The 23460-nt window shown below is 39.6% G+C and overlaps 1 protein-coding gene across 3 annotated transcripts in view; it reads left to right on the top strand.

Annotated features, from left to right (window-relative positions):
• Positions 1–23005, top strand: part of EFL1 (elongation factor like GTPase 1) — a 156626-nt gene extending 133621 nt beyond the window's left edge. The window contains exons 18-20 of one of the 3 annotated variants that reach the window (XR_004431857.1): positions 397–1369; positions 14348–14532; positions 22662–23005. Coding sequence is in view for 2 of the 3 variants with exons in the window: in XM_033189201.1 (XP_033045092.1) it covers positions 397–1355; positions 14348–14532; positions 22662–22850 (1333 nt within the window). In the remaining variant the exon portion in view is untranslated. The remainder of the gene's footprint in view (positions 1–396; positions 1370–14347; positions 14533–22661) is intronic. The other 2 variants (XM_033189201.1, XM_033189202.1) reach the window with 2 other exon arrangements.
• The last annotated feature ends 455 nt before the right edge of the window (positions 23006–23460 follow it).

The raw sequence follows: 23460 nt of genomic DNA on the forward strand, positions 1-23460 counted from the left end.
ATCATTGAGCTTTTCTTGTCCACACTCTTAGATTGGCAAATACTGTTTTAAAGAATTCATATTTCATATATTAAAACGTTTATTTTCTGCTCAAAACTTTCTTATCTAAAGGGGTAGTTTATATATCTTGAAAATTAAAAAAAAAAAAAAAGAGTGAAATTCCAGTACATGCAAGGATTTCCCTGGAGGTATATTCCCATTAGAAGTAGTCTTTTCAACCAGAAAGAAAGCAGTTTTTGAATTGTGATATAATGTAAATTGCAGATCTTTCATAGTAAGATAATTTTTATGTTCCTATGTTTTTACAGAATCTCCACTGTGTGATAATTTCTGCACAGGAGCTTTGATGCTGTTTTGATTTTAACCTTCTGTTATTTCTCTTGAATTTGTCTGTAGGTTTGCAAAGATTCATATCAGTGTATCTGAACCTATTATTCCATTCAGAGAAACAATCACAAAACCCCCAAAAGTTGACATGGTCAATGAAGAAATAGGCAAACAGCAAAAAGTTGCAGTCATACACCAAATGAAAGAAGATCAAAACAAAATCCCTGAAGGAATCCAAGTTGACTCTGTTGGACTAATCACCATAACAACTCCCAATAAACTTGCCACGCTCAGTGTTCGAGCCATGCCCCTTCCAGAAGAAGTCACCCAGATTCTGGAGGAAAATAGTGATTTGATTCGTTCTATGGAGCAGTTGACATCCTCTTTGAATGAGGGTGAAAATACTCAGGTCATTCATCAGAAGACCCAAGAGAAAATTTGGGAATTCAAAGGAAAACTAGAGCAACACCTAACAGGGAGAAGATGGAGGAACATTGTTGACCAAATCTGGTCATTTGGCCCAAGAAAATGTGGGCCCAACATACTAGTCAATAAAAGTGAAGACTTTCAGAACTCAATATGGACAGGTCCAGCTGCCAAAGCTTCAAAAGAAGCCAGTAGATACCGAGATTTGGGCAATAGCATTGTGAGTGGCTTCCAACTGGCAACCCTCTCTGGCCCCATGTGTGAGGAGCCTCTCATGGGTGTCTGTTTTATTCTGGAAAAATGGGACCTAAGTAAATTTGAGGAACAAGGGGCAAGTGATCTGGCAAAAGAGGGACAGGAGGAAAATGAAACCTGTTCTGGTGGAAATGAAAACCAAGAGCTACAAGATGGCTGCTCTGAGGCCTTTGAGAAGAGGACATCCCAGAAAGGAGAATCTCCACTCACTGACTGCTATGGACCTATCTCAGGACAGCTAATTGCCACTATGAAAGAAGCATGTCGCTATGCACTGCAAGTGAAACCTCAGCGCCTCATGGCAGCCATGTACACATGTGACATCGTGGCCACCGGTGATGTTCTCGGTAAGGAAAAAAAGGTAAAGATAGTAAGAAATGCCCTGAATAACAGTGAAGTCTCCTAGACTCAAAATCTTGTTTTTGAGACAAGGTCTCATTCTGTCACCGCAGCTGGAGTGCAGTGACACAATCTCCGCTCACTGCAGCCTCTGCCTACCAGGCTCAAGCAGTCCTCTCACGTCAGCCTCTCAAGTAGTTGTGACTACAGGCACACACCACTATGTGCAGCTGAGTTTTTTGTATGTTTTGTAGAGATAGAGTTTCACAACGTTGCCCAGGTTGGTCTCGAACTCCTGAGTTCAAGCAATCCACCCACTTTGGCCTCCCAAAGTGCTGGGATTATAAGCATGAGCCACTGCACCCGGCAGACCCAAAAATCTTAAATTCATTTAGTGTGTTTTGCAGAAGCTATACCATCTTCTGATTTACTAACAAAGTAAGATCTTTGAAAGCCAGATGTCATAAATATTAAAATCTTGAGAGGGGAAAAACCTGACTACTAAAGATCTTTTCTTTTGCAACAAATAGAATCCTTTCTATAATGAGAGGTCTGCTAAATGAAGTTTAAACTGCTCGTATGTGTTACCATCCAAACCTGTGCCGCATTTTATCTCAAGCAAATAAGCATATCAGTCTGGGTAACCAAAGTTGTTCTGAAAATGATCAAAGAATAAGGCAACATTCTTGTACTCATAACAAAAAAGGGTTTTTGTGAATTCTGGGTCCTTTCTGAAAAAGAAAATTATTTTGGGCTTTAGTCACTACTAACCATTATATCAAATCCTATTCCTGATTTTTTTCTCTTTGGGAGAAACAGCCTTTAAGATCTCAGGAGATGTGAAGCCCTGGCACTTAGTGGCTCTTTGGACTTTTGACTGATATTAGTTCACTGAGACTTACTTTCTTTACCTATAATGAAGAGGATAATCATACAGATTGTGAAGATTAAAATAACACAATTTTTTTAAATATTTCAATTTTTTGAAAATATAGGTTGAGAATCCCAAATGTGAAAATCCAACAGTTCCCAGAACAGCACCTGGCACACAGTAGTTCTCTTATTCTCTCAAGATCATGGAACTGTTTCAGTAGTGAAAAGAATATAAAGGAGGATTGAGCCCTGGATGAGAGAGTCGGCCAAATTATTAAGTTTCCTCTAACCCTGAGGCCCTTTGAGTCAATATGTGGTTAATTACATTCTTTTTAGGAAGGTTCTTTTGCTGATTAATTCCTGAAAGCAGAAATTTAAGCTTTCTTTTTTTTTCTTCAGAAGAAATTTAGGCCTCCATCACATTAAGGTTTTTGTGAGACTAACTGAGCATCAGTAGCAGCATTTGAAAAATAGCTGGGTTAAGGCCAGTGTGCATTGTGAATCAAATCTCCAAATACGGCATGTCATGTACAGTGCTTCTCAACCTTATTTGAATACAGCATTCATATTAACAGCTATGGAATCTGTAGATTTGTTTGGGAAACACCAATCTAGACTATTCTCAGATACTATTTTTCATTTTCATTGAGAATTTTCTTAATTTAAGAAGGCGGAAGTAAGAGTTAAAAATCAAGAAATCTTAATCCCTCACATCTTTGAAGAAGACCTAAGAGCTTTTCTCCAGTCTCTCCTACCCCGACAAATGCTTATACCACCACTATTTGAATACTTCTGTTGATGGGCAGTGCACAGCCAGCTTTATGATTTAATGGTGTTTTTTCCTATATTGAGCAAAATATCGGTCACCTGTTACTTTCCAATCATCTGTACTACCATTCATCTGTCTTCCATGCAATAACACTTCTATGTATTTGAAGGAAATCATTAGTTTTCTAGTTTTATATCCAGGAGAAAAACTCTCCAAATCCTTCACCTATTTTTCTGTTATGATTTCTGTATCCTTTCACCATTTCAGTTGTTGTCTTTTGGACATAATTTATTGGGTCAGCATCCCTCTTAAAGCAACTGTATTTGAACACAGCACCTCACATACCCTCCAACCAGTAGAGAACACGTCTGTGTCTACACTGTTACCTCCTACGTGAAATACAACATTCTTCTTTTAATGAAATTTAGCAATTACATCTTCTCATTAATTCATGTGAGAAGTCAAATCAATCCCATTTCTTTTTTTTTAAAAAAAGTTATGTTTTCCCATTCTGTTCCCCAAAGAGCAAATTTTTGGTAATTGACTAGACTGTAGAAATTATGTAGTTGTATGAACTCCTATATTTTATGTGTGAGTACTGAGTCTATATACTTAATTTTTTTCTTAAGTTATATAACATAATTCACGTTACAACAGTTTACAGGAGAAAAATTTTAATGGCAAGAAAAAGAAGTCACATCATCACCATCTTAACACATTGATTTCTTACTCATTTTTTTCATGTGTCCTTGTCTGATGAGAAATAAAACTCAGGTAGAAAATCAAATGTTTTGATGAAGTTAAGGTCCTTTGCATCTTCAACAGTCCCTGATAATTGGTAAATTATCAGCTTACCAATCATGTTAGAAAAAAAAAAAAGGTTAGGTTAATGTTTTGTATTAGAAAGTCCATGTTGTCTCCCAAGATTTACCTCATACTTGTATAAACATGAACAAATGCCTATAATGCTTCTTTAAAATGCTACAGAAAAATAGCATATGGCTTTCTAGTCTGCAATTTACGGAACCCAGTGTTTATATCCTCAAAAAGTTTAGTCATTATTTACCTTTTTCCTGTAGTCTGGTACCTACCTTACTATTTCTGATTTCTCAAAAGGGCAGATTCTCTTAACATTGTGAGATATAATTCTGGTCCTGGAGACTTGAACTCATTTAAGAAGGCTAAGTACTTAGTCATCAACTTCTGAGCTATCCTGAACTTCAGTGTTCTCCCACTTCAGCTTGTTCCCCTTGTTGTAGTTTGTTCACCATTCTCCTTACTGAAGAGAATGATAGGTAACATAGGTATTGTGAACCCCTGTTTTCTTGCTATCCTCTGTAACATGATTCTAGTTTCTGTAAGTTGTACACAAGACATGTCTCCTTATTTTGAAAATATAGGTTGAGAATCCCAAATGTGAAAATCCAGAATCCCAAATGATCTAAAATTTGAAACTTTTTTTTTTTTTTTCTGAGATGGTGTCTCACTCTGTCACCCAGCCTGGAGTGCAATGGCATGGTCTCGGCTCACTGCAACCTCCACCTCCTGGGTTCAAGCAATTCTACCACCTCAGCCTCCTGAATAGCTGAGACTACACACATGTGCCACTACACCGGGCTAATTTTTGTAGTTTTAGTGGAGACGGCATTTCACTATGGTGGACAGGTTGGTCTCGAACTCCTGACCTCATGATCTGCCCGTCTCAGCCTCCCAAAGTGCTGGAATTACAGGTGTAAGCCACCGGGCCCAGCCTGAACTTTTTAATTTGAGATGCTCAAACAGTATATAATGCAAATATACCAAAATCTAAAACAATGAAAAATCTAAAACACTTCTGGTCCCACTCATTTTGGAGAAGAGATATTCAACCTGTATTGGAAAAAGCTCTTTGCACTGTCTTTAGCTCTTTTACTTTGGTACATACACTCAGCTTGTTCTGATTTTGAGCATCTTGGACATGCTACTGATCCACCTGAGTTGCTATCCTCTTCTTCCATCTACTGTGCATGTCCTCTTAAAATACGGGTTGGGGAGGGGCTTTCTTCCTTTTCCTGTCATTGTAATCATTCGTGATTGATTTCTTTTAGACTCTCTTATTACTCTGCAGAGGAATTTTATTTTAGGGTCTGTTATCCTAGAACCCATGGTGTCATGGTGTGTATTAGTTGTATTTCTTTTTTCTGTGTTTGAAATGATCTTTCCTTTTTTTCTTTTTTTCCTGTCCTCTGTTGCCCCAGCTGGACTGCAGTGGTGCGATCTCAGCTCACTGCAGCCTTCTTCTCCCAGGTTCAAGCAATTCTTCTGACTTGGCCTCCAAGTAGCTGGGATTATAGGCATGCGCCACCATGCCCAGCTAATTTTTTTTTTTTTTTTTTTTTTTTGTATTTTTAGTAGAGATGGGGTTTTGCTGTTTGGCCAGGCTGGTCTCGAACTCCTGGCCTCAAGTGATCTGCCCATCTCGGCCTCCCAAAGTGCTGGGATTACAGGCATGAGCCACCACATGCGGCCAAAATGATCCTTTCTGAAGTCCAGGGCCCGCATAGGTCTGTGCCTATCCCTTCTCTCAAGATAATGGGAACATGTATTTCCTCCCAAAATAATGGGAACACCTGTTTTCTCCCCAGATTGCCATCTCTTCTACATTATTCATTTGGAGTGGCATTTGTCCTTTGTTTTCTGAGAAGATGAATGTTCAGTACAACACGTGAAGCCAGAATCAGCTTTTGGTGTTTATCAGACTGAATTCCTAGCAGAGTGTTGAGTCACCCCTGTTGAGTCACCACTCTGTGTTCATTTTCTCATTTCTATTAGGAAATCACCACCTGGACACAGCATGTGACCAGGCCACCCTAAGATAATACCTCAAAATATCATTTGTCATCCTATCCTTATATTTTTATCCTGGCACTCCCCACCTGGCCATCAGAGTCAGTTCTGCCACTTTCCAGGAAGAAATATGTATTTTAACCCTCTCTCTCTGGAGCAAAGGATCATTTTGACTTGCCTCACCCAGGTACAAATGTCACTGTATTGGGCCTCACTGCCCTCTAAGAAGCCCCATTTATTTACCCTGTGTGTGGCAACTGTGTGTATGTGAGTTGGTATGCAGTCTCTGTACCATTGTCACTGGTCAGCTGTCTTAATGCTTTGCCCCTGAGACCAACCAACTACCACATCCACTGCCTTAAAATAAGTTACATTTGGAGACAGTCTGGCTTTTTTTTTTTTCTCTCTCTCTCTCTGAAATTGATTTGAAGTCCTCTTGCTTAGACTGGAGAATCTCCTCTGAGGCCTGTTTTCTTTTTGTTTTTGAGGGGCTCTTTTATATTGATAACCAATTTCTAGTGTCCAGGGTCTATCAATGCAGTCAGCTGTTCACTTGTGTTTTCCTTTTTCTTTCTAAATCAACACCTTCAATTGGAAAGAAATGAAAAGAACTTCTGTGTTCCTAAGGCCTTTTGCTTCCTGTCTGGATATTTAGAGATCTTCTGAGAAGACTTCAGACTTTGCTGACTGTTGTTTTGATTCTCTAAGAATCGGCACTAGTTGATTTCAGGTCTTTTTTATTTAGCAAAATGAATTTCCTTAGTCTTTTTTTAAAACTTAGTTTTTTCTACATAGATTGTTAAAACAAGAAATCCTTCTATAAATGGATAGACTTGCATATGGTCAAAATGGGACATTTTGTAGGAAAATAATCTCAAAATCATTTTATCCGGGGAAATAATTTCAGGAAAATGCCCTTCTATACTTCTAAAATCCACTTTTCTAAAGATGTGGTTTATTATCATTTTTTACCCATGAAATGTCCCTGTAATTAACTTGATTATTGCTGAGCTTTTGCCTGCTTGTCATTGAATTCTTTTTGTATTTTTTCCTTCTAATCTGTTAACCTTTTTTTTTTTGCTCTTCATTTTTTAAAAATCTTTGGTAATAACTTCACATTTTTAAAATACTTCTTTTTGTTAGATAGTACTAGTTAAGAGTTTTTTGGGTTTTTTTTTTTTTTTTTTTTTTTTTTGAGATATAGTTTCGCTCTTGTTGCCCAGGCTGGAGAGCAATGGCACCATCTCGGCTCACTGCAACCTCCACCCCGCTGGGTTCAAGCAATTCTCCTGGCTCAGCCTCCCAAGTAGCTGGGATTACAGGCACCCGCCACCAAGGCTGGCTAATTTTTTGTATTTTTAGTAGAGATGGGGTTTCACCATGTTGACCAGGCTGGTCTCAAACTCTTGACCTCAGGTGATCCACCCAGCTCGGCCTCCTAAAGTGCTGGGATTACAGGCATGAGCCACCACACCCAGCCTAGTTAAGAGTTTTAATTGCAGCTATGATTATTGTAGTTCTTCCTTTTATTAAATTTTTATTTTTGAATAATTTTAATTTTTATGGGTATGTAGTAGGTATATTTATGGAATATATGAGATATTTTTAATCTTTTTACACATAGGAATAAATGCCAATATTGTTGGAACACATGTACTTTAATTTATCAGAAACATTCTTAATAAGTGTCACTGTTCACTTTTTTTTTTTTTTTTGAGACAGAGTTTCACTCTTGTTGCCCAGGCTGGAGTGCAACAGTGCGATCTCGGCTTACCGCAACCTCCACCTTACGGGTTCAAGCTATTCTCCTGCCTCACCCTCCCTAGTAGCTGGGATTACAGGCATGTGCCAGCACGCCTGGCTAATTTTATATTTTTAGTAGAGATGGGGTTTCTCCGTGTTGGTCAGGCTGGTCTCAAACTCCTGACTTCAAGTGATCCACCTGCCTCAGCCTCCCAAAGTGCTGATATTATAGGCGTGAGCCACTGTGCCCGGCCTCGCTGTTTCCTTTTTCCCCCCCTTTTTTGAGATGGGGTCTCACTCTGTCACCCAGCTGGAGTACAGTGGCACGATTCCAGCTCACCGCAGCCTCTGCCTCCCGGGTTCAAGCGATTCTTCTGCCTTAACCTCCGGAGTAGCTGGGACAACAGATGCACACCACCACACCCAGCTAATTTTTGTATTTTTGGTAGAGACAAGGTTTCACCATGTTGGCCAGGATGGTCTCCATCTCCTGACCTCATGATCCTCCTTCCTCGGCCTCCCAAAGTGCTGGGATTACAGGCGTGAGCCACCCGCCTGGCCTTTAAGCCTTTTCTTATTCTATACTTAGGGTTCTTTTTACGTTTCCTCAGCATTTTGTAATTCAATTCAACAAAGATTTAATGAGCTGCACGTGCCAATACTGTGTTAAACATGATTCCTGCTTTGAGAGATAAGGTGACAAAGCTTAATTATATAAAATAATTGGAAAGTAAAATACAGTTGAATTTAGTGCACAAACATGGTTTTCTAGGGAAGCTTTAAGAGAAATTGGGATTAGCAAAATTTGAAACAGTAGGTCTCTGGAAATGGGCTTTGATTGATGAAATAATTTTGTATTCAGCAACTTAGTATTAAGTTGGCTTTCTTTATACCATAGCACATTGAAGACTACTATTAAGCCTAAAGTAAACTCATTTCTAGTTGGTTTTATAGGAACTGCTGTTCAGCATGACCTTCCTTTTTTTTTTTTTTTTTTTTTGTTTTGGAGACAGGGGCTCACTCTGTCACCCAGGCTAGGAAGAACAGTGGCGCAAACATGGGTCACTGCCACAGCCTTAACCTCCCAGGCTCAAAGCGCTCCTCCCACCTCAGCCTCCAGGAACCACAGGCATGCCATTATGCCCTGCTAAGTTTTTAATGTTTGTGGAGACGGAGTCTCACAGTGTTGCGCAGGCTGGTCTCCAGCAGCTTGACCTGTCAAATCCTGTACACTTCATTGGTTTAGCACAATTTTCATTTCGGGTCCTAGCCAGGCGTTACTAGCATATGCCTATAGTCCCATCTGCATAGCTGAGGCAGGAGATCGCTTGAGCCCAGGAATTCAAATCTAGCCATGGGAACATAGCAAGACCCTCTGTCTAAAAAATAAAAAAATTGGGGTCCTTGCCCAGTTATCTTGACCGTGTCACAGTATTTATTACCTGCCAACTTCATGTCCACTTTGGATTTGATCATTATGCCTTCTTTTTTAAGTCACTGATTATAATAGAACACAGAGTTGCTAGCAGACTCACTAAGGACCACTTTCCAGAGTGGGTTTGACCTGTTAACATCAATTATCTATAAACTTGTAGCTGATCTATCTATGTAGTAGCAACCAGCCTACATTCCCCACTGTGTCTGCAGCATGCTTTATCTCCTATTTGATTGAAGCTCATCTGTATCCTGTCAACCATGTTGGTCTGATTCAGAAGTCATAGCTCTGTGACAAAAGGAAAAGGTTAGTGTGACCTGGTGTATAAGAATAAGTACCTACCAATTTATTTGTGTGTGTGTTTTTAATTAAAGTTATTGCAGAAGTGTTACCAACAATAACGAATCACAAGGTGAAGAAAGCTCTTTCTCCTTGGAATCCAACTTTATTTCCCATTTCCTTTTACAGCACTTGTCCATAATAGTACATTTTGCATAGCTGTAACCTTATGATAAAAATAATTTAATATTTTGCTTTTTAGGTTTATTTATTTTATAGGCACGCTTTCATTTGGCTACTTAGAATTCGTAATTTTCATTTTAACCTCTGCATGTAATCTTATCAATTGGATGTGATATAGTTTACTTAACTATCATTCTGAAATTGGAAATTTGCATTGTTTCCTGATTGTTTACTGTTAAAGAAAACATTACTGTGAACAGTACTCCCTTTCCTAAATTCTGAAAAAAACAACATACCTTTAATTGCCAAACTTCCAGCTTTCAAGACTGTAGAATCTACAGGTTAATCTTAATATTATGGAAGAAGAAAATGTATATATGAGAATCCATAAGGCCGTAAAAGAACAGATAATGTTCACCCAAATGGTAAAGAGATTCTTTTTAGCTTGGGTATCAGAGAAGACTTCATGGAACTAGTTATTTTTGAATGGGCCTTGAATGATGAAAAGGATTTGAATATAGCGTTGGACTAAGAGTATTCTAGGTTGAAGAAACTATGAGCTCAGAGTTGGCAAAACCTCAAATGTGTACTGTGGACAGTGAGTGATATACCTTGGCTTAGAGTACAGAGGCTGTACCCTGTGTACTCTAGAGTCTGGCAGTTAGAGAAGCTGAAGGGGGGTGGGTTACTGCCTTGAATACAGGCTGAGATATTTATAGTGTAGTCATTAATAGTTGAGCCCTGATCAGAACTGTTTCAATTGATTAAGCTTTTTGTTGCTGTTTTTTTCCTTGATGAATTCTCTTCCCTGGTTCCTTTCATATAGTAGGGTACTCTGGTACCTCCCTCTTTCGCTTCCTTCCTGCCTCCATCCCTCCCTCCCACAGGGTCCTGCCTAGTCACCCAGGCTGGAGTGCAGTGGCACAATCATAGCCCACTGCAGCATCCAACTCCTGGGCTCAGATGATTCTCCTGCCTTAGTCCCATAGCTACTAAGGTACTAGCTACTTAGTGCCTTAGTACAGATGCACACCACTACACCTGGCTAATTTTTAAATTTTTTGTAGAGACAGGGTCTTCTTTTATTACCTAGGCAGGTCTCAAACTCCTGGTCTCAAGTGTACCTCCCACCTGTGCCTCCCAAAGTGCTAGTATTACAGTGATGAACCGCTATACTCAACCAACTCTGATCTTTATTTAAGTGACTGAACTAACAAGTGATCATGATGGAACAAATATCCAATGGAAAGGGTCTGAAAGTATTTGCAGTCAAGGGCCATATGATCAGAAATTCTTATTGATATGGCTATGTTAATTTCTCAGTGATAACAGTGGCACATTTAGGGTCTTTGAATGCATCCAAGCGTTGGACACACCTATCATGAGAGCCAAGTGTATTTGGAAGGTTTTATTATAGTATTTTCCACTGTGCCCCAGTATCAAGATATAGTTTTCATGGAATTAAAATTGAATGGATCAAAATTACATGTTAACTACATTCAGTTTCAATTACAATTATTGATCTAAGCCTGCTGGCATGACCCATGCAGCAGCAGTCAGGCAGCTTGTCCCCACTGGTCCCTTGTTCATGGTCTGTTGGCCCCACTTTCCTCATTCTTTTTTACCCCTGGTGTTTTATTGTTGTGTATTGACTTCCGTAGACTAACTTCAAATGTTTCTTTTTTTTTTTTGGAGACCAAGTCTCGCTCTGTTTCCCAGGTTGGAGTGCGATGGCACGATCTCAGCTCACTGCAATCTCCACCTCCCTAGTTCTCCTCCAAGCGATTCTCCTGCCTCAGGCTCTGGAGTAGCTGGAATTACAGGCATGCACCACCATGCTCAGTAGTTGAGAAGTAGTTGGAATGGGGAGAGTGGAGTTGCCTTTTGAACTAATTTTTGTAGTTTTAGTGGCGATATGGAGACCATATTGGCCAGGCTAGTCTCGAACTCCTGACCTCAAGTGATCCTCCCACCTCAGCCTCCCAGAGTGCTGGGTTTACAGGTGTGAGCCACTGCTCCTGGCTCTTAAAACGTTTCTTCAAATGAGATAGGGGAGTAAAGATTACTAGTTCACACATGTTAGGTGTTATGGTAAGATTTTTTTTCTATATATCTCAAATAATATATAACTAAAAGGGATCACTAATGAAAATAATAATTATTCTGCTGTTTTGGGAGCTTTTCAGACTGTACTTGAAGTATTGTTTTCATTTCCAGGTACCAAATACCAAGAGGGATGTAGATAAATCATAGTAGTTCAAATAGTTCAAGTAGGCCACGATAAAACAGGAAATACAGGTGTAGTCACTGCAAGATTGGCCTGGAAAAGTGAAGACAAGATAGCTGTCTTTGAGTAGCTTACAGGGTAATTTGTGGGAGAGGGATTAAACTTGTCACATGTGATAAAAACTAGGACTGATTGTCAGAAACTTCAGGGGAACATATTTGGGACTCAAGAATTCTCTAGCTGTTATGGTTATCCAAAGATGGAATGGGCTGCCCTGGGAGGAAGTGAGTTTTAGAGTATACAAGGAGAGCTTAAACAGCTACTTTGGTAGAACTTCTTGACCCTCAAGTTTCCTTCTATCCCACTGTTGTGTGATTCTGTAACTATGAGGTTTCTGGTATGAATGATGGGGAAATGGTTGGAATAGGGAGAGTGGAGTTGCCTTTTGAAGTGGATAATATATTCTTAGATGTGTTAATTTTTTTTTTTTTTTTTTTTTTTTTTTGAGACAGAGTCTTGCTCTGTCGCCCAGGCTGGAGTGCAGTGGCCGGATCTCAGGTCACTGCAAGCTCCACCTCCCGGGTTCATGCCGTTCTCCTGCCTCAGTCTCCCAAGTAGCTGGGACTACAGGTGCCTGCCACCTCACCTGGCTAGTTTTTTTTGTATTTTTTAGTAGAGACGGGGTTTCACTGTGTTAGCCAGGATGATCTTGATCTCCTGACCTCGTGATCCGCCCATCTCGGCCTCCCAAAGTGCTGGGATTACAGGCTTGAGCCACCGCGCCCGGCCAGATGTGTTAATTTTAAAAGGAAGTTGGCTCTCACAGCAGAGATGCCCTGGCATCCATTGTAAAGTGGTATTGGAGATCCAAGGAGAGGCCTGGCTTAGATAAGATGGTCTTAGGAGTCCCAGGCATAAAATTAGTTTAAACCACACAAACTATAAATTAGTTGGCTTGCTGAGTAGAGAGTTTGTTCAAAGAGTATGAAGCTTCAAAGAATATCCATAAGAAGTAGTTCAGGAGATACTGAAATAAAGAGAATGATGGTCAGAAGGCCAGGAGTATAAGGAGAATAATACTAAGATTGGAGACAGTTGACAGAGGAGATACTAATCAGTGGCTTCAGATACCACAGAGAAATCACAGAGAATGAAAATTGAGAAAAAAAGCATTTAGGTTAGGAATATGAAAATTATTGTGAAATTTCAAGGAAGCAGTTTCCTGGAGCACAGGAGAGCCTAGATGTTAACGAAAGAGCACATAGTGAAGAAATGAGAAGCTACCTGTTTAAGAGATGTGAGGAAGCAAGGAAGAAGAAAATGTAGTAGCTAGCTGGGGAAGTAGACAAGAGGAAAGGGGGTGCCTTTCATTACGAATGGAGTGTTAAGTTGTTTGTTTTTAAGCTAAACCTAAACATGGTGAAGGCTTATCAGAGAGTTTAGTTTTTTTTTCCTTGAGGCCTTATGACACAATAGATTTTCTGCCATTTGTTTCATATTACCCTTCCTAATAACCGCCACTAGGGGGAAATCTGAATCAGAGAGAAAAGTTTGGGAGTCAGACAGTTTGGCTTTGTGTCCTCAGTTTCTAGTTTAAAAAATAAATAAATAAAGGTGAGTGGGTCGTGGACACTCCAGACTCATCACCTTGGCAGTTAGGAGAGTAGGGTCCAGGACTCAGTGGTGGTCAAAGGATACTTTAACTCTGCTTAACAGCAGTGTTGTAAATGTTTAAGGATAATATATGCAATAGATCACTTATGTAACTAAAATTATTTTTTAGGCAGCAGGTGAAAGAGGAGGCTTTAGTGAGAGTATCTGCTGGTTACATGATTGTCTTTGATTTTCAGTGTATCTCTATTCTTTTCAGGGTCTCTTCTCCTTACTAGTTGAAAGAATATATTGCATTCCCAGAGACACTCATACAGAACACCAATCAGAGGGGAAGATGTTTCCCTCCTGAGTGTGAGGCAGAATTGTGCCTAAAGACGAATTAAAAGAGTCATCCCAAAGAATTTGCTAGTGGAATTCTTGTGCTGTGGCACTAGAAATTGTTACCAGACCTTAGAGATTCCAAACCTATCAGTTTTCAGGGGAATAAAACACTTAATACTCATGCCACTTAAATATTACCAGTTTAAGAAAACTATGAGCAAATGTTTATGTGTGTGGTTTTAATTTTTGGTATAAAAATGCCAGTTGCTTCCCTACTAAGCCCAAATAGCCTATGCCATCTTAATTATCATTGGCGTATCAATAAGGTCTCATAATTATTAAAATATTTTAATATTTAATAAACTTTAACAAAGCCCAGTCACACTCATATCATTGGATTTTAGACCCAAAGATAGCTCATAGGTGAAACCACATTGAAAGGTCCTTTTACAAATCTCCCTCTTCTCATGCTGTTTTGTGGAGTTTGTCTATGAGCAGCAGTGCAGTTTGGGGTGATTTAATTTTTGTTATTTTTTGTTTCTAATTTTTCTAAAAATCTCATGCTTTTTAAATAAACACTTAAAAAGCGTTCATTACTTTTGTAAACCAAAATTATTGAGAACGAATTTAATCACTAGTGGATTGTTACAGAGTATATGGGTAATCATGTCTTGGTGTGGCTCAAGCCATATGACTGATCCATGATTTTAAAATATTTATGATTTTACAGGTCGAGTCTATGCTGTCTTGTCAAAGAGAGAAGGTCGAGTACTTCAAGAAGAAATGAAAGAAGGAACAGACATGTTCATCATCAAGGCTGTGCTGCCTGTTGCTGAAAGCTTTGGCTTTGCTGATGAAATCAGGAAGAGGACAAGTGGCCTGGCCAGCCCGCAACTGGTATTCAGCCATTGGGAGGTAAAAATCCAAGTTCACATTCATTCCTTTCCTTCTCATCTATGGATCCATTCACTACGGAAGAGGCCAAGAGTAGCAAACAACACAGATCATGCCATTTGGCATTCCTATGGCTCAGTCAAATGGACAGAAGAAAGCAAATGGCTTTTTCATCCAGATTGAATGAGCCTGAGATCATCTGTGGTTTTTAATAAACACACACACATATATATACACACACACTCACTCTCATTTGTTCTTTTTATTCAATATAAAATTTAAGATGCTGAAAATTTAATCCTTTTTTATCCAAATATATATTTTAGATTTTTAGAAGAAAATCACAGGCCTTTTGAATGTGAAATTTTAAGAATATTTTCTTCTGGGGAAAAAAAAATATTTACAGCATTTAGAGGGGAACAGTTACACTTCTTGCAAGGGGTAGCTTTAAATTATTATGTATTGTGTATTCTTCAGTCCCCATTATGGAGATTCAAGGTTTCCATGGCTTTCAGGTGTTGTGGAATGAGAATGGAATGAAACGGCTACTCAGAACCCTTCATTGTCAGTGTAGGTAAAGGTAGATGAAAAGGCAAACCTTATCTGTAATCAGAAAGGAAAACTTAACAGATCCGCATTGCTGGGGAGAGAAGGAAAGATTGTGAACACACTATTGTAAGTTAGAGAAAAAATAATAACAAGAGGTAAAGGTAAGGTCAGACCAGCCATCCTGAACATATCCATAAAGTAGACATTAACCAGCTAAGAAGAAGGACATTCAATTAGAAGGTGCCGCCTGAGAAAAGGCTGGTAAAAGCAAACTGCAGGGCATGTGCAAAAAACAATTTGCTTTTCAAGAAAAAGCCTAAGGTCAGGAATCAAATTGTAAACTCAAGCATGTAAGTAGAAAGATTGTTTTAAGAAAGCAGTTTTTGTTGTTGTTTACAGAGAATTGAAATGACTTCACATTATTCCCTTTTACCATGAAGGCTTGTAAGGTAATGGAAGTAGCATTGACTTTGGAGTCAGAAAGTCCTGGTTTCAAATATTCTTCTACTTATTTGGACAAATCATGGACCCTCCCTGAGTTTTCCTCACCCCTAGGTCAAATATGTAACCTAGTGCCTGACATTGTGGCTGACCAGCCCTTGCTGATGCGAAGATTATTTCCTTGTAGATCATTCTCTGAGTCTATACCACATTCCTTTTGGCTTGCTCTCAGCAGTGTGGCATTCATTGCACGGGGCTTCACACAGATAATCCGTGGTTTTTTTTCTTAAACTCTATTTCAGCAAAACTCATGATTTAGCTTCAATGCTAAGCTGTTATCTTTCTCACTTTCTTTAGCCTGATGGGTCCATTTTTCCAGAACACTTTAAGAAGAGTTTAAATTTAGAAGAGAATGGAAAATGAGAATAATTGAGGGAGAACTTTCTTTTTAAAACAAAATTTATAATCAAGTGAATCAGTGAAGTAAAAAAGGGTGGCACTTTAGAAAAATTGACTTTGGACAGGGCAAATTTGATTTGAATTCAGTAAGTTCCTATCATCTAAACTGATGCAAGTGAAGTTGTTAGTCCAGAGCACTCCATTGTGTCTGCTTTTCCTCTTTTTAAAAAAAAAAAAACTCACATTCTTAATGTTTGGCAGAACCAAGGTTAATACTATGATTTAGGTTACATTTTTTTGGTCAGTACAAACTCTAGGTTTTAACAGTAATTTACTGTGAATCTTTTCTTGACTTTTGCATGTTTCTCTGAAAACTTAATGGTGTTTTGATGGCTTTGCTGGCTTATCATATCTGATGAGATATTGCTGAATTTCATTATGTAGAAAAGAGTACCCACCAAACATTTGTTTTTTAATTCCTGTGCTTGTGGGTAGTAATTTCTCATTTATCCAAAATTCTAACTTTTTAGTTTTGGTTTTGGTTTTGGTTTTCGGCATTCAGCTTTGATATAAGAACACAAACCAAGTGAGAAATACAAGGGATGGGTTTTAAAAGGCAGTGCCTGAAAAATAGGAACTATGTAGTGTAAATATATTACTGATGGCTCTAATGAAAACATCATTACAACATCCTCTACCACAGGTTTTAGTGACCAGATGTGTGATTGCAAAGCAATACAGCTAAATGATATTTAGAACTAGAGAGATTCAGTCCACTTCAACCTAATGACCTTGAGAGGGAGAATGCTTTCTTCATTGGCATTACCATTGCTGCAAACTGCCCTCAGAATTCACAAGTCATGCTTCTGAATATCTCAGAGATGAGAAGTCCATCGCATGAAGATGGCCTTGATTAACACTTGTGCATAAAACTGGGTTATAGTATGTTTGATCAGAACAAAGAGGATATAGGTTAAGTAATCACTGGGATTGTCTGTAAATGCAGATCCCAAATAGGCATTCAAAGCTGTTGAACGGCATCATTATTGGAAGAATGATTCATTTGAATTTGTAGATTCTTTTTTGTTTTAAAATCTCATCATTTTATAGTCAGTCTTATCCTCAAAAGTAATTTTTATAAAGCATTTTTTTTAGAAAAATGTGTGAAGTTCCCTTCATTTCTTAGTTGTCTGATATATTAGGAAGCAGGTAAGACTGATCTAATAAAGGGATCCCAAAATATAGTGGCTCAAATAAGGCAGAGATTACTTCTGAGTCTAGGGAGGCAGACTAGGGCTGACATGTGGCTCACTGTGGTAGGAGCCCAGGCCCATTCTGGCTTGCTGCCTTTCTCAACACTTGGCTCCCATTAATTGTCCACAGTGGCTGTTCTACCTCCCCCATCACATCTGCATTCCAGCCAATAAGAATAGGGATGAGGAAGAGTAAGATATACTCCTTCCCTTTAAGGACACAAACTGAATCTTGCACACATTACTTCACCCTCATCCCAATGCCCAAAACCAGTCATCTGACCACATCTAACAAGGCCCCACCTAAGAAGGAGGCTGGGTAGTGTAGTCTTTAGGTCTATGGCCTGTTGTCTGTTTTGATAAATAAAATTTGTTAGAATACAGCTGTACCCAATCATGTATGTATTTTCTATGGCTGCTTTTAAGCAGAGTAAAGTAGCTGTGATAGAAATAATATGTGGCCTGCAAAGTCTAAGATATTTACTGTCTAGCTCCTTATAGGAAAAGTGTGCCTCCACCTTCTGAATCTAGGTGGCTATAAGCCTACCTGAAATATCTATTACCAAAGAAAGGTAGAGAATGGATGTTTAGGAACAACTAGTATAAAAACAGCAAGATTTTACCAAATAGGCAGTTTTTGTTACCTAAAAGCCTTGATGGTTGTCCGTCTCCTTTATCCTTCAGAAATTAAAAAAAAAAAATCTTAAAATTGATCTTACACATTTAATACTTTTAAAAAATATTACTTTCTGACTTAGCTACATCTTGTTATTAAAAATAAGTCTCTTAATAACTTGAGAGAAAAATATTCTCAAGAAAAGTTTTGCCCCAGTTTTGTACCATCCTTCTGCCACGTCCTTGCCACCTGTCATGGTCCTGTTCCCAAAAGCTTCAAATTTTTGAAATCTTAAAAACTACATTATAATTAAATGTCATTGATCTGATGTTTTTTGGCTGTCTTGGTTTTTCCCCCATAGTTAGGTTTAGAAATAACACAGTTGTTGAGATATGGCTTCTCACTCCAAGGCACTTCTTTTCATTTGTATTCTACCACACCATATAATTTACAATCAAGAGCTTTTGAGAGAAAGTGCTTCAAAAAATAGAGAAAATAAGATTACAGGCATTTTTCCATGAGGAAACCTTTGAAGTCAGCAATCTCATAATTTCTCTTTCTATGTTTTACCCTTCTATGAAAAAGGAAGAAAAGGAGCTAATAACAGACACAGAAAGAAAAAATATTACCAACCAGTGCTGTTGTACATATATGTCAGCATAACCTCAAGATTTGCCACTTATTACTGAGATTACCCTGAGGGGTGGGCTAAAGTTCATACCGGGTGAAGTGATTACAATACCACCAAACAAGTTTATTTTGGACATGGTATTTTCCACCTGCCAGCAGTAATCATAGTGAAAACTGGGCAAAAAATTGAAATGGAGCACCCAGAGCTTTTTCCTTCTAGGCTTTCTTTTCCCTTAATGCCTAGGGCAACAGTTTGCACTTGGGTGCCTTCTTATGATTCGAAAATGGCATCCCCTTCAGGCTGTTGAGTTGCAAAACTACATTCTTACTTTAGGCCGCTGAATTCTGGGTGAGGAAGTGAGGGAAAAAAAGAAAAAAAAAAACACCTTTTTCTTCAGTTTGATATCAAGCCCCTCTCTGTGGCCTGGAGGGGCCTTTCTGTAGAGCACAAGCTGGACAACCATAAAAGGGTGGCTTTTTCTTTGCTCCACTAAGGAAATTCAAAACCAGCCTCAAGCTCTCTAGTGTTACTCCATCTCCCCTGTCCTCAGAGTTCATTGGGCATGTTGAGGCAGGTGGCTTCAGGCTCTCCACACAGATGCAAAAGTAGTGAAGATGTCTTCATATAGTCATATGTTATTGGGACTTTTAACATTCCATCCTTACAAATAGGAGAACCCAGGTATAAATGATTGGAAATAAGTTGCCCAAGATTGCACAGCTAAGCGAGTAGAGAACTGGCATTGAAGGGAAACTGCCTGGCTCCAGAGCCAGTGCAATTAACCCTTACACCACGTTCACTCTGGCCTCAGTGCCTGCTCCTCGATTCAGTGAAGTGCCAACCCCTACTCCTCACTCTCTGGGTTTGATTCCAGACAGACTCACTTGGTTCTTCTCACTCATTGCATTCTCTCTGCCTGTTTCCTCACATATGAGGAACAGACCCCACCCCTCCCACCAGCAAAGCAGAATAACCAATTCTGAAAATAGTTTGTGTTTCTTACAAATGTTGATAATTTTACCTTCAGACAAAAGAGAATGATAACTTGTGGCCGGGTGTCTTAAAAAAAAAGTGTTAAAAAAATTACAATAGTTTTTTTTTCATAGGAAAAAATTACCAAAAAATATATTACCAAACATATGTTTTTACCAAAAAATATATTCAAGGAGGTCCTATGCGCCATTCACCCCTCCTTCCCCAGTGTTACCATCTCTTATAGTACATTGACATTGATACACCCATAGCGCTTGTTCAGGTTTCACCAGTTATAATATATGCACTTGACTTAGCTAGTATCATTGTGCAATTTATGTTTGGATAAACTCAGTCTTCATGGCAGTCTGCAAACATGGCAAAGGGCAGGCTTTGGAGCCAGACAAATCTAGGATGTGCCAGGTGCCTTACCATATGACTTTCATATATCTTCTTCAATCTTCACAACAACCCTGTATCAGTTGATAGATTATGAGTGTTTTCAGCTGCAAGAACCATAATGCCAGAATAGTAATTGTTTAAGCAACTAGGGCTGGTACCATGGCTCAGGGACACCATCAAAGATGCAGGCTCCCTTTCTTCTGCTCTGTGTATTCATGGGAGTTTGTGCTGTAGTGCTATAGTGCTGTAGTGCTATAGTGCTGTAGTGCTATAGTGTCTGTAGTGCTATAAAAATGTATCACATATGTAGTTTTATGTAATCAAGATACAGAATTGTTCCATTACCACAGGCTCCCTCATGCTTCCCCTACACAGCTACACCTACCTTCACCCTGGGTGGGTGGCTTTTGACCAGTCAGGCTGTTTTGAGTGGCAACCACCTTCCCTCCCTTCCTCCTGCCCAGGCCCTGAGCCCACACTGACTCAGCCCGGCTGGTATCATGGTGACATTGTCTGCTGGTGAATGGTCTAGAATGAGCCTTGCTATCCTAAGCCCAGTGGCTAGTGAATTAGAATTGAGTCTCTGGAACTGCTGTGCCCACAAAATTGTAGCACACACCCTCTGACCCAGAAGAACCCCTTCAGATGGCCAGGTCCACAGGACCGAGCTTCCTCCCCACTCCTCCTTCTTACTGCAGTTTCTCGTCTAAATTCCATCCATTCGCCCTTGTCTGCCACTCTACCTACCCACGCCCCCACCAAATTCCTGGACCTTGTCTCCTTTTCTGCCCCTTGTTGCCAAACCTCTAATGGGGTTCCCTTCAAGACACTGCTTCTGTAGACTTGTTGTCACCCACCAGAATTGTTACTCTAGTGCTGATAATGCCTCTGTGCCCCCCTGGCTGTTCTCACTTCTTACTGTCTGCCCTTTCCTTCAGGGACTCTTTTCTAAAAGATATTTCTAGTTCTTTTGTTGAGTGTCTATGAGATATGTTTTAAAGTCTGTCCAACAGAGGCTTTTTTTGGTTCGCTGATAATGGTTTATTTAACTAGATAAAGACGTGTAGGCTCACACTGGGGCTCCTTAGCACTCTGAAGGACTTCATTGTGTACTGGCAACTGCTGTTGCTGATGCAAAGCCTCTCGTTGGTCTGATTCATGTTCTTCTCTAGATGATCTGGCTTTTCTCTCTGATTTTCTCAGTACCTGCCTCAGCACCAGGACACAGGCAGCTGCTTTGTTTCCAACCTTTGTTCAAGAGCAAGAAGCACAGTTGTGGCTCACACCTCCCATTCTATAGTGTCTAGTAGGTCAGAATCGAGCCTCAGGAGATGCAGGTGCCCACAGATTTCCAGCATTTCAACACTGTCACAAGGGGTGGATTATTTTATTATCTTGGTCCAGACTCAGTGAAGTTTTTCCATCTGAAGACTCTCATCCTGTTCTCTGTTTTTTGGTTTTAGAACTCCTGTTAGATATACCCTGTACATACTTGATGGCTCTTGACTTTCCTTTCAGACTTTTTTTTTTTTTTTTTCTAATCTCCATCTCTCTGTGCCGTATTCTGTATTCAGGGAAATTTCTTTAAGTCTGTCTTTTTAAAAATAATATACTGAGGTGTGAAATTCATACAACCTAAAATTGAACCGTTTTTTTTTTTTTCTTTTGAGATGGAGTTTCACTCTTGTCGCCCAGGCTGGAGGGCAGTGGCGTGATCTCAGCTCACTGCAACCTCCATCTCCCAGGTTCAAGAGATTCTCCTGCCTCAGCCTCCCAAGTAGCTGGGATTACAGGCATGTGCCACCAAGGCTGGCTAATTTTTTGTACTTTTAGTAGAGATGGGGTTTCTCCATGTTGGTCAGGCTGGTCTCAAACTCCTGACCTCAGGTGATCTGCCTGCCTCAGCCTCCCCCAAAATTGAACATTTTAAAGTAAACATTTTGCTGCATTTTTTCCATTCACAATGTCATGCACCCACCACCTCCAGAAAAAAAATTAAAAATTAGCTGGGCATGATGGCATACACCTGTAATCCTAGCTGCTTGGTATGCCAAGGGAGGAGGATCTGTTAAGCCCAGGAGATTGAGGCTACAGTGAGCTATGATTGCACCACTGCACTCCAGCCTGAGCAACAGAGCAGAACTCTGTCTCTTCAATAAAAAAAATATGTAATAATAGTAGTTACATGTGTTGATCTTTCTTGAGGTTGGGGACAAAGGCAAAATATTGATGGCAAAGATATTAACACTCAGATATATCCTAGCAAAAATGAAAGCTTTTTAAAATTATATTATTAAAAATTAATAGTTTTCTTCCTTAGTGTTATGAACTGGAATTATGAGCAAAGAATAATAATGTATGTTACAAGTTTTATTGACTCTACTTCCATTTGTTCACACCTCCCATGATTTTTCATACTTTTTTTTTTTTTTTTTAAGATGGAGCCTCACTCTGTCGCCCAGGCTGGAGTGCAGTGGCACGATCTTGGCTCACGGCAACTTCTGCCTCCTGGGTTCAAGCGATTCTCCTGCCTCAGCCTCCCAAGTAGCTGATACTACAGGCACATGCCGCCCCACCCAGCTCTTTTTTTTTTTATTTTTTATTTTTTATTTTAGTAGAGACAGGGTTTCACCTTGTTGCCCAGGCTGGTCTCGAACTTCTGAGCTCAGGCAATCTGCCTGCCTTGGCTCCCAAAGTGCTAGGACTACAGGTGTAAGCCACCACGCCCGGCCAATTCTTCATACTTACTACCATTCCTAGCAAGCTTAGCTGTTCTTTGCCTAACTTTTTATCACTAGCTAAGACTATATGAATTGGGGAGCTCAGTGAATAAGGTTTGAAATTAAAAATGCCTAACCTTGCACATTCTGTCATCTTCTTTTACAAGATCATTCCCAGTGACCCCTTCTGGGTGCCAACTACTGAGGAGGAGTACTTGCACTTCGGGGAGAAGGCTGACTCTGAGAACCAGGCCCGGAAGTACATGAACGCAGTACGAAAGCGGAAGGGGCTCTATGTGGAAGAAAAGATTGTGGAGCATGCAGAAAAGCAGAGGACACTCAGCAAAAATAAGTAGCTATCTACTATTGGTGGATTCTTTTCCTTATAGTGAATTAAAAAGTATCATCAAGGGTTTAATATTGGGAAAATTTCTTTTTGCCATATTATCTCTGTTTATTCACTTTTAATAAAGTTGATCCATATAAATATTTTAAAGAGGATGTTAGAGAACATGTTCTCCAAGTGTGTTTTTAATTGGTTCTGGTTCAAGGCAAGAAGTTATAAATATTGCAGTGATGATTTATGACTGCCCTGTGTATAACCCCAGCAGTAAGATGTGTGGTCAGGGCTACCCACTTGGTGGTGGGGAGGTGATGTGCAGACCCACAGTGGGCAGTCTCCTCTGCACTGAGCAGCCACTCCGGATCTCACATTGTTTCTGCCTGTCATCACAGTGTCATAATTCTGAGTACATCGTCCACATAAACATCATGTGTGAATTTCAGAGTGGAAACATTTCATATTTAATCAGTGAATCACAGCATTTAACATTGTTTGGAAAGACCGCATACTTGAGAGAGCAGCTGCTTTTTAGATAAACCAAGTCACCGTTACAGCTCATCCATCTTATGGTGTTGTCTAGCAAAACAGTATCATGTTCAATAGTTAGCCTGTAAATCTTCTGC

The sequence above is a fragment of the Trachypithecus francoisi genome, unplaced genomic scaffold, assembly GCF_009764315.1.
Source record: "Trachypithecus francoisi isolate TF-2019V2 unplaced genomic scaffold, Tfra_2.0 Lachesis_group3, whole genome shotgun sequence".
Classification (NCBI taxonomy): domain Eukaryota; kingdom Metazoa; phylum Chordata; class Mammalia; order Primates; family Cercopithecidae; genus Trachypithecus; species Trachypithecus francoisi.